The 16,563-nt window shown below is 39.9% G+C and overlaps 1 protein-coding gene across 2 annotated transcripts; it reads left to right on the top strand.

Moving 5' to 3' along the window:
* The first annotated feature begins 1,561 nt into the window (after positions 1-1,561).
* On the top strand, positions 1,562-14,591 carry LOC148971923 (ribonuclease inhibitor-like). Of its 2 annotated transcripts, XR_016146784.1 has the most exons (5): positions 1,562-2,436; positions 7,655-7,828; positions 13,219-13,392; positions 13,893-14,246; positions 14,361-14,591. XR_016146784.1 is itself a non-coding variant. In XM_089120862.1 (4 exons), coding segments are annotated over exons 1-4 (381 nt in total). In that variant the 5' UTR covers positions 1,562-2,404; the 3' UTR covers positions 13,894-14,591. The 2 variants fall into 2 exon arrangements, 1 of the variants encoding a protein (XP_088976988.1); XM_089120862.1 differs by having other exon boundaries at positions 13,893-14,591.
* The last annotated feature ends 1,972 nt before the right edge of the window (positions 14,592-16,563 follow it).

Here is a 16,563-nt window from a genome sequence, read left to right as displayed (position 1 = left end):
ACGTGAAGTTTCAAACAGTCTGGACGCGGGTGCCATATGGTGCCCCGTCCCTGAAAGAGGAGGTCCTCCCTCAGAGGAGTAGGCCAGGGAGGGGCTGTCGAGAGGAGAAAAGTTTGGGGAACCAGGTCCGGTTGGCCCAATAAGGGTCGACTAGCAAAACCTGCTCCTCTTCCTCCCTGACTTTGCACAACAGATGCGTAATATCTGTTGTGCACAAAAAAAAAACAAAAATAACGATTTTATTTCAACTATTAATTTACTTGTTCACTACATGTTCTGTCTTCTGTGCAGTACTGTGATATGAAGAGTGAGCAAAAGGCACTACAAAAACACACAAAAGTGAAACCCCATTGCCATTTATATATTTTTTTATAATAGGCTACACAAGTAGGCTACACAAATTATCCGCCTATTATGCGCTGGCGGATTTTTTCGTCCCCATAAAGAAATGGTCAATTTCAGACCGCAATTGAATAAATGGAGCTGCTCCTTGATCCCTGAAACAATTATTGTTAACAAAAGTTTCACCTCAAACCAAATGACAAATGAAGCCATGCAATGGTGATGAATGATTTAAGATGAATAAGAAATAAATAAATACAATACAATACAAATACAATACAATACAGAAAGAAAAACTCTGGTTTCTCTAGCTATTTGAGTAAATGAAAACAAAATATTTACATTTAAATGTGAATTTGATCAATTTCATCAGTAAGTTGTCTTTTCCAAGCCAACTTAATTAAAACTATTGAATGTCTGTATAGGCTAGCCTACAGCATTTCTACATTTATGAAAGTAAAACACATAGCCTAATAAACACAGGATTCAGGAAAAAAAGTGTTGTTTTAGGGGTACAATATTTATATGTATTGCCTTTCATGTCCATTTGTAGTCTTTACACATCAGCTTGGATACTTGAATGGTGATTGGATTCTTGCACTGGTAATTTCAAGATGCTGACGTCACATCAGGTCGTCACAGGGGTCAACTGCTCAAAAGTAGGGATGTAACGATTCACTCAACTCACGATGTGATACGATTCACGATACCGGTTTCGCGATACGATTTTCTCACGATTTTTTTAACAAATGAGATTTAAGACAAACTATTAATGAAAAAGTGTCTATTTTATTATTTCTCAGACAAAATGCTGCACATTTCTTTTCCATTTTTAAATATATTTGTCAAATAATAAAACTACATTGAAAAAAAATTCCCTTCAAGGTTCTTTCAACTCAGTGTTTCTGTCTGCCTGGTCAAGAGGCTGGACACTGGTACCTTCACACACTAGGTAAAAGACTGTAAAATTAGTAGGCCTACCACCATTGACAGATGTTTTACATTGTATTAAAGGAAAGATTTTAATTTTGTAATAATTTGTATCATTAAACTAGAGAGAGTTATAAAAAACAGAACACATTTAGCAAAATATGCCATAACCATCAACAAATTATTAAAAAAATAAAGAAATCCATCTACACATTTGAAGAAAGAGATAAATACAACACATGGTTGCCATGGAAACACTGACGCACCTTGTGCGTCTCCGTAGCTCCGTAGCTCTCACACACTTGTCGTATTAATGACTTTTAATATGACAAGTGTGTGCTTCTCACCGTGGTGATTATTATTATTGTGTTTTTATTTGCGATGGTCCGTTGATTTGAGCAGCAATATGCTGCACAGTGCTCTGGCATCTTAACTGCTGCTACACGATGCAACTAGGAGTATGACCGGTTAAAGATGGCGGCTGCATTTCTTGCGCCCAGTGGCCAATAGGGTGTCTATCTCTATATTATGTCTATGTGTCACATGGCCCTGATCAGACACTAACGAGTTGACTGAACTAACATAACGTCTCAAAGTTCGAACCCCAAGACACGAGAGTCGGGGAACAGACGTGATGAATTTGAAGTTGCAACTGATGGCTCTAACAGACTGCAATTGCCTGAACTTAAGACCCAACTAATCAATTAATTACACATTTTGGTTTCTTACAATTTGTCTTTGGCTGCATTAGTTTATTTGATTTTTTTTCAAATGTAATCAACATTTCCGTAAGTACTTGATGTGTTGGGCTATGTAACATGATGTTTTAGTTATATTCTGCTGAAATGAACAAAATGACTCGAAAAAAGATTTGTTAATTTTGCTGAACAAGATTCAAAGTCAGTAAAATGATGCAAACTACTGTTCCTTGTTCTTGTCTGTCATGCGATAATCCTTAATATAGCATTGTGTTTATTTAAAAACATATTTGAGGGTATTTATTAAGATATGATGTATTTACTTCGGTTATAAATTATTATTGTTATTGTTAGCATTAATAATTAATTTACTTATTTTTTTATTTTCAATAAGTGTCCCACAAAACACTGCAGATGAAGTTCTTCAGAAGCTGATGCCTGTGATTACAGCAACTAGACACGCTGTGTAAGTAACACACAAGTAACACATCAAGTATCACTGTTAAAACATAACATTTCTTACTTAAACATTATAAATGAATGGTATAACAAATAATATGAGCGTCACACTTCAGCTTTTAAACCCTCCACCTATCTGATCTGATTAATATTCTACTGAACCATTTTTTATGATATTTGTGATACATTTATTTTCAAATATATGCATTTATAATGTATATATATAAACATTTATATTTAGACTTTTATATTAATTGTATTTCATTTAAATACCAATACATATTTAGGTAAAAAAAAGCATATGTATTCAATGTATTCCATTTTATTAGTTTTATATAATGTTTCTCCCTCCCATAGACATAATCTCTTAGAATAACAGTAAAACTTATTGATATATTGAATTAATTGTTTAAAAAAAGATATAGTGCACAAAATATAAACACAATTAAGAAAAACGTCTCGGTTACATATGGTAACCCTTGTTGGAGAATGGCCGTGGAGAATACCCAGACAGCAAACTGACATTGAATCAACGTGGAAAAGACGTCTCTCATGACATTGAAACAACGTTGATTTGCTCATCGAATTAAGGTTGAACCGACGTCAGACGCGGCATTCTTCAAAGCTAAATGAAATCGAAAATTGGTTTGCTTTCATAACGTTGAAACAACGCGTTGATATCAAGTTGATTTTCCGTTAGTTTTGAAAGAATGACGCATCTGACGTTGGTTCAACGTTAATTCGATGAGCAAAACAATGTCAGATCAACGTTGTTTCGATGTCATATTTCCACGTTGATTCAATGTCAGTTTGCTATCTGGGTATACACATATGGGATCCCCGTAGAGTCGTACATATGGAACTCAGCCCAGATACGGTTCTCAAGGATCCGACAGATAAAGGCCTGGCAGGGTTTTGGAGGACTCAACAGGTTTTTACTATGGAGCAATAAGGGTGCAAAGTAGGGTGCTACAAGCCGACAGACCCGAACCTCTCGAACGACTGCTGGCTTACCAAAATAAAATATAAAACACAAACAAAAGCAGGCCTTTTCCTCTCTCGATCATCCACTCCGTTGCTCCCCCTTTATGGCTCCGCTCCTCCTTGAATGATGCGAGACCGGTGTGCTTCACAGGTGCTGCTCATTAGCACTCGCACCACCGGCCTCGCAACTTTCTTTCACGTCCCTCGGCTGTCCTGCTCACCACAGTGTTCAAGCAGTTCAGCACTGACTGAGCGCGGTGCTCTGTGAGATCTATGCGACTAAATCCAACTCCATACTGAGAAAAAGAGATCCTCTGCACAGGGAAGAGTTTGCTCTTTTCCCAATTGACCTGAAGACCCAGCTGGCTGAGGTGCCTGAGCACGAGGTCCTTGTGTTCGCATAACTGATCTCGAGAGTGTGCTAGTATGAGATAGTTGAGGATGTGAACTTTCTGTTCTCTCATGGGAACAAAGGCTCCTCCATGACTTTCGTGAAGACACGGGGGGACAGGGACAGCCCAAAGGGTAGGACTTTGCATGATATGTTTGATATACTCGACCCTCTAAATGCAAAGCGCAGAAACGGCCTGTGTTGAGGGAGAATCGAGACATGAAAGTATTGCTTCAAACCAATCTCGGTGACGGATGCAATTGAAAATGCGTCTCTTAGTGAGCATTTTGAATGGTAGCTTGTGGAGGCTCTCATTCAAAACTCGCAGATCTAAGATCGGTCGTAACCTAATCACCTTTCTTGGGTACAATGAAATAGGGACTGTAGTGGTCTGACCTCATATCGGCTGGAGGGACCAGCTCTATCAGGTCCTTCACCAGTAGGACTGTGATCTCCGCACTCAAGACATGGGGATCGGCTGCTCTCACTGCAGTGAAGTGGATGGATGAAACTCACAGACTGTACAAGCAGGACCAACGGGACCATAGGTACGCCGTAGGTACGGAGTGGGGCAGCGAGGTGGAACACAGGGACGCGGCTCAGGGGGCTCTCTCTGGAAGGCAGCCTGTTGCGGGGTCTGAGTGTGCTGTGCAACACTTACCTGGTTCCATGGGGCAGGAGGTGCAGGAGGCGTCTTGTGGCATTCTTGGACTGCACGCTGCTGCCTGCTGGGGATAGAAGAGGCGGATGAGCGTGGTGAGGATACTCTACCCCCACTGCTCTCTGGGCCCTCTTCGGACCCAGAGATGATAGAAAACTTTTTTTACTTAAAATTTGGGTACCACTGGTTTTGAAGCCAGCAGTGGAACACAAATAAATCCTCTTTCGGGGTAGGGAGCGATACGGTCATAATCTCCTGGAGAGCAGTCCCTTCCATCTCTTGGTCGCCCGTCCTTGGGCCGCTTGCCTCTGGCTTTGTCCTCCTTCCTAGTGGGGGCCTGACGGGCGGTGGGTTGGAGGCAACAGCTATCCATTGCAGCAGGATGTGTTTGATGGCCTCAGTCTGCTTCTGTACAGCCAAGAACTGCTAGCCGAAGTTCTCTACCGCATCGCCAAAGAGGCCGGTCTGGGACACAGGGGGTTGGGGGGGGGTTGAGGAACCAGAGCTTCTTAGCCTCCCTCATGTCGGCCAGACACATCCAGAGGTGGCGCTCCTGGACCACCAAGGTGGACATTGAACGACCCACTGTGCGCGCGGTGACCTTCATCGCACGAAGCGCGAGGCCTGTTGCGGCACGAAGTTCCTGGAGAACTTGTGGATCATTACCACCCTCGTGCAGGTCTTTCATTGCCTTGGCCTAATGGACCTCCAGCAACATCATAGCGTGCATGGCAGAGGCAGCTTCCCCACAGGCCTCGCAAGCCTTGCCAGATAGGTCCGAAGAGTAACTACGGCTCTGGAAAGGAAGATAAGATTCTCCACGCCAAGTGGAGTTAGGGCAGAGTTGCATTGCAACGGCCCGCTCCAATGGCGGGATACGCGTGTATCCCTTAGCTGCCCCGCCATCAAGGGTGGTGAGGGAGGAGGATCCCTGAGACGGTTTCTGGCAGTAAAAAAGTTGCCGTCTATGTCACTGTGAACTCCTCATGCACTTCCGGGAAGAAAGGCACTGGGGTGGGTTGCTGAGAACCAGAACGGGCCACCCCTAGATACCAATTGTCCAACCTCGAGGCTTTGCGACACAGTGGAGAATTCCATACAAGCCCAATCCTGTCGGCGGCCCGGGAAAGCATGGCCATCATCTCTGGGTCTGGGTCGCGGAGAAGTCTGACCCACCCTCCGATGCAGCAATCGACATCTGATCGTCGCGGGGAGCACCAAAGGAAACGACTGGTACACACCTCAAGGATGGTCCAGCACGTTTCTTTGATAGCTCAACTGACTGCGGAGCATGAGAGGGGTGAGGGTTCCTAGGCGGTTGGTTCCCCGAAGGAAGCGCACTGACTGTAATCCTCAGGTCTCTCACGTCACTGCCAGAAGCAACCCTCTGAGGAGGATTGGATCGAGGCAGAGGCACGGGGACTCCCGTGCAGGAACGTGAGTCTCAACCACAGCTCCGAGATGGTCATCTTCCCACAATGGGCACATGACACATCCACGAACACTGCCTCAGCGTGCTCGAGGCCCAGACACACGAGGCAGCTATCGTGGCCATCATGTAACGACCACATGTAACATGACCCCATGTAACAACCACATCCAGAAACACACAGATAGAACGTTATCTTGAAAAAAGACACAAACTATCTGTGTAAGCTCTTTTAGGGTCTGGTCTCACTGGTGCTGAAACATGCAACGGAAAAGTCAGCATCTGTCTGTGCGCTGTCTCTCTCTCTCACTGGCAGGTCTTACCAGCTCTTACCAGCGCTCTGAGGTGCACCTTACCAGCTGTTACAACAGCTTTTTTGTTTGCTCAGTTTTAAAACAAAGACAGAGTAAAGAGAGATAGAAGAAAAAAAGACTGCTGTTTTGTCAAGCCCGCACCAGGAAGGTGAGGTCCAGATAAGTTTCTTAAGTCACACTCTAGTAGTGGCATCGAAGTGCTTGGCTCCGAAGCAAAAAGTTATGGTGCAATCACACCAGTTGCTCATTAAATATCCACGCTGCAAGGCTGCACAACTGATGTAAATTCTATTAAATTCTAATTTATTTGTATAGCACTTTTCACAATACATATTGTTTCAAAGCTGCTTTACAGAAAGTGCATTTCAGAAATGTACTTAGAAATGCATCTTTAATCTAGGTTCAAACTGGGACAGCGAGTCTGAGCCTAGAACAATATCAGGAAGGCTATTCCAGAGTTTAGGAGCTAAATGTGAGAACGCCCTCCCTCCTTTAGCGGACGTAGATATCCTAGGAATGACCAGAAGCCTTGAATTTAGTGATCTTAAAGAACGCGATGGATTGTAGGGAGATAGAAGGTCCATTAATTACACAGGAGCTAGACCATTTTGGGTTTTATAGGTCAGTAGTAATACTTGGTAATTAATTTACATTTACATTTAGTCTTTTAGATGCCTTTTAGGTAATGAGGAAATGATCTGAAACGTGAAGAGGTTTCACCAAAATGTTGTCTGTGATGCAGTTGCGTGTGTAAACCAGGTCCAGTTGGTTGCCTGACTTGTGAGTACCTGTGGTGATGAGCCGTTTTAGATCGAATGAGGCTAAGAGTACCAGTGGAGTGCCATCTTCAGGGAAAGAGGACAGCAGCACATCTAACTCCTCTAAAAAGCTTCCCAGTTGATTTGGGGGGCGATAAATGACTACAATGTGGACTCATTGGGAGTTGTAAGTGTAATAGCATGATATTCAAATGAGTTGTTATTGCATAGAGAAGAGATCGTTGAGTATTTCCAATTGTTAGTAATGAGAAGACTAGTACCCCCACCCCTCCCCGTCTGGTAGGGGGTGTGGGAGAACGAGAAGTTGTTAGAGAGAGCAGCAGGGGTTGCTGAGTCTTCTGGACGGATCCAGGTCTCAGTCAAGCCTAAGATCTTAAGAGTAGAATGAGATGCAATGAAATCTGGCTGGGATGAAATCAGCTTTATTGACTGCTGATTGACAATTCCATAGACCCATGGAGAAGAGTGAGAGGTGAGTGCGAGGATGAGTGAATCTGACAATGATTAATACAGAACTTAATAGGTAACCAGTGTAGAGATGATATAATTGATTGCATGCCAATGTTCTATGGCTTGTTTTAGTTTCACTTGAAGTAGATTGGCCTCTCTAGCGAGATTACTATTGGTCAGTCATGGTCAGATTGAAGAGTGTCATTGTTCTCTACAGGTTGAGGTTTTGTGGTGTCACAGATGAAGGTTGTGCTGCTCTGGCTTCAGCTCTGAGATCAAAACCCTCACACTTGAGATATCTGGATCTGACTGGGAATAAACTAGGAGATTCAGGAATCAATCAGCTTTCTGATCTACTGGCGGATCCTCACTGTAAACTGGAGAAACTGTGGTAAGATCATCTCTACCATAAAGACTCTGAGTGAATAAGGATTAATTTGTAGCTAGTGTATATAATATATGTTTGGCATAAGCCCCATCCGGTGGTTCAGCGACAGATTCCTGCTTGAACCATCAGATCTTCCCGACAGTAGAAGACAGCGGTGAGGAGTCATTTACATTTACAATTATTCATTTATCTGACGCTTATCCAAAGCAACTTACAATTGCTATATATGTCAGAGGTCGCACGCCTCTGGAGCAACTAGGGGTTAGGTGCAGGGTCGGCGCTATGGTGGGGCATTCGAGGGCCGTGCCCCCCTAGCGCTCATTGATGCCCCTCCTACCACAGTTTCTAATACAATGCTAAATCATAAATCAGATGTATCAAATCTATTTAAATAGCACATTGTGTTTAATTTGTTGTCTAATTGGATCTAATATGTGTTGGTGCCAAAAATTTAAGTGCTGTAATGGTCCAGTGGCAGAACTTTAGACTGGCATGCAAGAGATTCTGGGTTCTAATCCACACTCGTCTAGCTATTTTTCCCTTCATTAAAACCGATTATGTTTATCAGTGGTTGTCAAGCAGGGACATGTTTGAGTGCATTTTACTTTGTGATTTCACCGGTACGAATAGATTTCTCCACAACAGATCAAGCGCGCGTCCGTGTGAAGATGTTTCTTGTGGCAGCGTGAGCCACAAGAGAACACTTTATCAGCACCACAGATCGAGTCAACGAGCACTTTGATCACTTGATTTAAAAAACAACACATTTCAGCAGGGCTCCAGACTAAGTTTTTTATTTAGGTGCACCAGCACAATATTTAGGTGCTCTCAAATTTTTCCTTGCGTAGCCTTTAACGCCACAATTTCTCGTTATTTTTGTTTGTTTTTTCGCACAAAAAGTATTCGCGTCGCTTGATAAACATATAGTTGAGCCACGGTAGTCACTTGGGATATTTAAACATTTTCTTCATTGACTTTCTGGGCCGTCAAGAGGCAGTCCCTTAGGAGCCAATGTGGTAGTTATACAGCTCTCAAATTTAATCAAAAATATCTTCATTTGTGTTCCGAAGACGAACGAAGGTCTTACGGGGTTGGTACAGCATGGGGGTGAGTAATTAATGACTTAATTTTCATTTTTGGGTGAACTAACCCTTTAAGAGACTACATACAAATAATTGGGCCCTGTTACGATATTTATTGTGATTTTTAAAGAATTGCGATTCTACAATATTGAAATTAGATATTGCAATGAATTGTTGCAATGTGTTGTGTAGTGATTGGTTTTTAACACTAAACTATGGTGAAAAGTTAAATCATACACTTATACAGACTGTACATGATGTATAAGATGAGTCATATTTACAAAAACAATTCATCACATCTTTGAGTTTTATTTCAGAAGCATCTTACAGCACTACATTTTCTTGAATAAATTATTCAATAAATCAATATTGTAAGTCACTTGTCATATGATTTTGTCAAAAGTTTAATAGACAGAGGAATTGGACGAAGATAGTGTGTTTGCAGTGATGTAGTGGTGCCTGGAGAAGTGGGTATACTCACTAATTTATGCCCCCAATAATTTAAGCATGCCAGCAAAGGTGTGTGTTATAAACAGTGATGTAAGTGGTGTAAAACTAGTCTTGCATTAGTATTGAATGTGCAAGACTATCATATATAGAATAAAAAAAATAGGACATAGGCCTATAGAATCACTAATATTCTTGCATATCAGGGCCGTATGCAAGGTTTTCTAAATACCAAGGTCTCTAAAATGATATTGCTAGGGGGTTGGGGGGCATGGTCACACCCAGAGAAAAATTTGATTTTCCTGATCTCAACATGAGGTCGAGGCATTTTAAGGTGTTTTGATGGCCAAAAAACAGTAGGACAACAGTAGCTTTAAAAGCAGGAAGTATTTGATCAGATTCTTAAACATGAGAATCAGTTCCAGTTTCAGCTACTTTTTCTTTCCTAAATTAATCAATGTTTTTGGACTAATCTGTTAATTTAATGAATGCACTGTTAGACCTTACCAGGTTTTTTTACAGTAAAATACTGGCAACACTGTTGCCAGTTATTTACTGTAGAAATGCACTAAAACTCGAGTTAACTAAAAAAAATACAACTTATTAATTTTAGTGCATTTTTACAGTAAATAACTGGCCAGTTATTTACTGTAAAAATTGACTAAAACTCGAGTTAACTAACTTAACTTGCAGAAACCAACTTAAAAAGAATCAACTAAATGTATAATGCATTAATAATGTGAGCAAGGTATTATTGTGAACTTATTTAATTAGAAACAACAAAATTAACTTTTGTAAATAAAAAGATTTCCACTGGATTCTGCAACTAACACAGACAGTGCCTTTTAAATAAAGCAACATGCAGCATATCATCAATGTCTGTAGATCTTCTCCTGGACTGAAGCTCAGGCTCTACTCTTCAGCACAACGGTGACCCAAAAAACAAGATTTTACAGTAAACTACTGGCAACAGTGTTGCCAGTATAAACCTGTTTTATAACTTACAGTTTATTACTGTTAAAATACATTTTGTGGGAGTGTCTTTTTATCTTACACTGTTAACCCTTTCTAACCCGCAGGAAAATCCACACTACAAAGAGTAAAAAGTAACATTGATGCAGTGTTGCAGTGAGATAATTAAGGGAATATGTAAGTGATTGTTGAGCATGAACACCTGCTGTTAACAAGCAGAATCACTGAAGGAAAGAGGAACAACAAGAACAGAAAATAGAGAAACACAAGAACTACAACTGACTTCAGCCATTACACATTATTACACGTATTAATAACCAGTATGGCTTTATTTCTGTCATACATCTATAGAAGGTGTTGTTGAGATGTTTAATTAAAAATGTTTGGTTTGAAGTTACCATCATAGAGATCAGTGTTTGCTTTAGTTGGTATGCTGACGCTGTAACACGAGATTTTCTTTAGACGCTGTGAGCTGTGTTTAAGCAAGTCACACTTGTGCAGACACACAGTTTAGTAATGATTTGTCAAAACATGACAATCATCATATTCATCGTCACTTTGACGACATGTTCATTTACTAAATAATTCATTTTTGCTCATTCAGAGTTTAAACCTCAACCAAAAGTGTTACATTACCACCACTGTGAAACTACAGCAATTAATTATGACTATTTGTTTTTAACATATTATACATAAACCAAAAGAGCGCTACAGTGTTGTTGAAACACCAATATATCAAAATTTAGCACATTAATCTCAATAATGGAGGCAATTTTTTTTTATTCATGCAGCAGTGCATGCTGGGAGTTTTATTACAATCCTGGAACCCAGCATGCACTGCTGCATGAAACTTTTGAATGTTACCGTTGTTGAGATGAATATTATTATTGTTGATGTCTGTGTGTGTCTGACTTTAGCAGGATAGTATTTAAATGTTTTATATGATTACAATATTATTCAGAAGACATGATTAACCAACATATTGATTTAATTTTGTAGATTCACAGATTTATTTTATAATCATAACGTAATGTATATTTCATATTAAACACCCATTTATTCAAAGAGTATAAACAGGAAAGATCTGAAAATCAGACATATCCAGAATGATCATGACATCATCACAGAAGCCAAGATAACTGTCACAAGTCCAGGGATAAGAGACCTACTAAAGCAAATACTGATCTCCATTATGGTGACAAAAAACTTTATTATTAATTCAATCTCTGTTAATTCTCTACAAGAACTTTTGTACATGTATGAAATAAATAATGTTAAACTGGTTTGTAAACTGTTTTCAAACTCTGTGTTGCTGGAAGTCAGTTGTAGATCTTGTGTTTCTCTTTTTCAATTCTTGTTTCTCTGTCCTTCAGTGATTCTGCTTATCAGGTGTTCATCAGTATCTCAATTCACTCACTTCTTTTCATTCAAGTGGACTATATTAGTGAACTAATGTAGGTAATAGTGAATGAGGGTATAGGGTGTGATTAGGAACACAGTCTCTGAGTGTTGACTTTGAGAGCTGTTAATTCACAGTATATTCCTGTAGGCTAGTTATGTTTTCTACGGTATATTACTGTTTTAATGGAAAATGGTATGATAGTGTCAGAATTTGGCCTGTTGCCAGTATTTTACTGTAAAATACCTGGCAAGGTCTAACAGTGTGGTTCAATTGCTCATTCATAAAGACAGTCACTTGTCACCACCTTCTGGGTTAATGGTGCAGTTACGCAAACACAGACAATCGGAGTGATACAAGCAGTGAAAAGTTGAACACATTCAAGGAAACGTTATACAAATATATTTAATATATTAATATATTTATAAAATAATAATGGCAATATAATGAATAGGGTGCTTGTGTTGTTAAATTGAGCTTATAATTTCCACTGTCTTTGATCAAACTGATTATTTCTGTTGGCCATTTAAAACTTCGAAAAACAGCCGTGTACTTTAGCTACTTTTCTCTCACTGTATGATCGTTAATTGAAGTGAAGCGTTGCGTTGGGATTAGCGCTCGGCTTGCTCTTCTGTGAACAAAAAATCCTGTATGCTTTGATTGGTCCCAAACATTTTGACATTGACGAGCAGGTGTTTGAGTGCTGAAGCAGATCAGATGAGAAGGTCAGTTATCGTCGCAATGGGAGAATCATTGCAGCAACAATTAATATTAGGGGTACAACCCTGACTGGGTGTTTTTTATTCAAGAGATTGGTTTAGCAACTAAATGACGCACATCAGAGGGGATTTAGAAGTGGGTATATACAAAGCTGACTGAAAAAGAAGTGGGTATACGCCATATACCTGCATATACCCTGCACTACACCACTGTGTGTTTGAATGGAGATCACAGTTTAAAGATGAATCATGCAGCTCTACTCTCTTATCTCTCATATTACGACATTCATAGATAACAACACGTTTCATCCTCTGTTGGAGCAAGAGTGGCGAACTTCAGTCAACCTCGTCTTTAAACAACGACAAAAATAAAGCAATTTAACTTGAATCAATATCAATTCAAGAATAAAAAAAAATCCTTTTTAAAAATCGCAAACAAAACATTTTTGATAGTTTGGTGAATTTTGATAGTTTGGTATTTTGTTTTCATTCCTAACACGCACACATTCCTTAAAATGTTTAAAAATACATTAAACACACACACACACATTTTGGGTTTCCATGTTTTATGGAGACTTTCCATATAAATAAAGATGTTTATACTGTACAAACTGTATATTCAATTCCATAATTGTAATTGGTGTAATTTAACAACATGAACTGAGTATTTCAATAGATTTCATATTGACAGCATTATGTAATTTATTGTTTAAGTGTTATAATTATCCCTGGATATAGGCTGTATATATTCATGTGTGTCGTTGTTCTCTACAGGTTGGAGGATTGTGGAGTAACAGATGAAGGTTGTGTTGCTCTGGCTTCAGCTCTGAGATCAAACCCCTCACACCTGAGAGAACTGGATCTGTCAGTTAATAAACTAGGAGACTCAGGAGTGAAGCAGCTTAAGGATCTGAAGGATGATCCACATTATAAACTGGAGACACTGTGGTATGAATAGTTTTTAACGATTTTCATCATCATATTTTTTTCATCATCACTAACTAGAAATAAAAGTAAAGGTTTAGGTTCAGAAACACCACGTGTGTGTGTGTGTCGTGAAGATCGTGAAGCAAACCACCAACATAACAGAGTTGTCGCAAAATGCACATTTAGTGATTTTATGGCGCTTCAGATTTAGTTTCTGTGCCACTTTTGTGTAAAGACGCCTTATGTGTGTGATAATCTGAGATTTGGGTTGTTATTAACTGATATCTGTAATGATGATTTCTGCTGGTTCTGGATCAGCTGTCCATTGTGTGAAAGTGACCTTTCATCATATGCTTTTGATTTTGGAAAGAGGGTTTTCTTAGCATCAGATAGAAGCTATATTATCATGTTTGAGAAGGAATTATTATAGATTATCTAATTAGTTGAAAAGATGTGACAGATGTAATATCTCATACTGCATATGTGACTGTGTGTGTGTTTGTGTGTGTGTATTTTATTAGAGGACAGTCTGATCTTCTGCTGATCATCTGGTGGTGAATAAGGATCCACTACAGAGACTCACAGTCAACAGAATCAACAGAGACTGAAGATACAGTGACTTCACTGTTAAAAATTAAGACTTCATTTAGATTTCAACCATCCTCTGACAGACCTGATGAGGCGGCAGTGAAACAGCTTTTATTTCACAGCAATTTACACTTTCTCATTCATGGATTAACCATTTTATTTGTATAAACGTGCAGTATAAACTCAAAAATGATTCTTGATCCTGAATGTGTTTGTGTTGAACCAGCAGAGGGAGACAAACACTAATGAAAGATTCAAACAGTCCAAGCTCATTTCTGGAAAACAATGTAAGCTTGAGTGTATAGCCTACCTACATCATGTTTTAATAATAGCTGCATTACACTTGTATTAATGTATTAAAGGGGTCATATGATGTGTTTTCATGTTTTCTTTTTCTTTAGTGTGTTATGTAGCTGTTCAGGAGGCGTGAGCACATCTCCCCATTCTGGCCGCTTGCACTGGTCCCAGTTGTTTTTAGGATTCAGTTCAGAGTTGTATTGTCTGTGTTTAAGGCACTTAATGGGCCGGCCCGACCTGTATCACGGCCCTTGTACAGTTGAAAGGTCACTGAAATCCTCACACATAGGGCTCCTGCTTGTGCCGCTCACGGCTCAGAGGGGTGATGGAGCTTTTGCAGTTCTCCACGTCTGTGGGACGCTCCTCCTGGATATTACACCTGACCCTCCATTTCTGCCTTCACATCCAGGCTAGAAACACTTTTATTCCCTGGCCTTCCTTGTTCCCTAACCCTGTACTCCTGCTCATTCTCTGTAGTTCTGTGTTGTGTGCCCTGATATTGAAGCTTTCCTTTTTATTCATGTTTTGTAGAATTATGACAATTGATCCTATGTGTTTTTGTATTATTTCTCTTTTTAGTTGTTCACTGTACAGGGGCCTGTTCTTCGTACATCGCTAACTCAGTTAGCTGGATTTAATTGTTGGCGATTTGCCATGATCTTGGATCGTTTGGTTCTTCGCCGCTCATCCTGGACTTGCTGTCATAGCAACAGGTCCGTCAGCTTGAACCTTATTTGTACAGCTTGGCTTATTTCATGTTAGCAGGATCGCGACTGATACGGGAAGTCCTTTAGCGCAGCGCGATAGTGTAGCCTAATTTCTGAGATTTATTTTTTTTTTCTTGTGAAACGATCGTTGTGAGGGTGTCGTTTATACATTATTGATTTTTTGTTGGAATGTTCGATTCGATGTCGGGCTTCAACAACAGCACAAAATGTTTGCATTGCCCTAAAATTATTTGCGAGTGGCTTCCTTTACACTATTGGAGATGCGGAGAACTTGATAAGCTTTCTGTCGTGCCATTCACAAAGTTTACCTAGCGCTCTTATTTATTTATTTTTTTTGCCAACTTAGGGTAGGCTATATTAAAATTTTTAATGAAGATAATGCAATCATGATGACCATGCCGATTATGACTTACAGTCCCTCAGGCTTAACTTACGTGATTGGTGCCATACAGTGTAGACTGCACACGCGTTCCCATCAAGGCCTCAATCAAGGGATCTTGTGAGCAGAATGGGGGCTTACAGTGTAAATGTGCAGCCAAGTTACTATTACAATTTTTAATATTCCAGATTATAATATTATATCAATATTTTTAAAAGGCAGATGATTGAGTAAAATCTCTTAGACCCCATTTACACCTGGTATTAAAATGCGATCTATATCCAGATAAGTTATCTGGATAATAAAAAACGCATGTTAATGCAAGGCGTAAATGCGTTGTGATCGGATTGTGATCGGATCTGTCTGACCACATCTGGAGGTAGTCTGGCTCGCATTGTGTTCGGATCTTTACTTGGTGTAAACGCAATTTGGTTGTTGAAACCACATATGTATATTTTACTCCTCCCAAAAATGCTAAAAAATAAACGAGTGAGAGTGTGTTATATAGGCTATATGTCATGTTATAGTCAGATATGACAGTGCTACTGCAACACGCGTCACCGCAGATGAGCAGCTGAGCATCTATTCATCAAGTCAACGTGCAAACATTGCAAATAAAAGTGAAAGTAAGTCACAGACGCTTAACACACAATCATCTTCAAGTCAAGAAACGAAATTATCTTACCAGGGCTGTTGCCACTCTCTCTTATTGATGTCTTTGTTTTGGAAATTAGCTGATGATAAACAAAATGCAGATCATATCTGTTGCTTTTAGTGGCGTGCAATCCATTAAATCTGCATATAACGTGATAGTTGAAGATCGTATTTATATCCGTTTTGCAAAAACACAAAATGTGGTTAGGTGTAAATGGAATCGGTACTTATTATCCGGATAACTTATCTGGATACAGATCGTGTAAATGGGGTCTTAAATGGTGTGTGACCATAGCCGCTTTCCGACCGGAGGGACTTTTGCAGTTCCTAGAACCTAACGTTCCTATAACCCTTTTTTTCTCGTGTTCCGACCGGACTAAATTGGGGATTTTTTAGTTCCTCAGACCGTAGTTCCTATAACTCTCTTTCGACGGTGGACAGGGGTCATCATAGCCTCTCTGATTGTGCCATTTGCAGTAGACTGTGATGTACTGTCTGTAGACTAGGATTGCCAACCGTTCCGTATAATACGGAATCGTTCCGTAT

The sequence above is a fragment of the Pimephales promelas genome, chromosome 16, assembly GCF_988280905.1.
Source record: "Pimephales promelas chromosome 16, fPimPro1.hap1.1, whole genome shotgun sequence".
In the NCBI taxonomy this organism is placed as follows: domain Eukaryota; kingdom Metazoa; phylum Chordata; class Actinopteri; order Cypriniformes; family Leuciscidae; genus Pimephales; species Pimephales promelas.
The sequence above is the reverse complement of the archived record's forward strand: the minus strand, read 5'-3'. Positions and strand labels throughout refer to the sequence as shown.

Coding starts and splice junctions, on each gene's coding strand:
- LOC148971923 (XM_089120862.1), top strand. CDS start 2,405: ATGCCTGTGATTACAGCAACTAGACACGCTGT. Junction 2,437..7,654: donor ACAGCAACTAGACACGCTGT/GTAAGTAACACA, acceptor TGTTCTCTACAG/GTTGAGGTTTTGTGGTGTCA. Junction 7,829..13,218: donor TGTAAACTGGAGAAACTGTG/GTAAGATCATCT, acceptor TGTTCTCTACAG/GTTGGAGGATTGTGGAGTAA.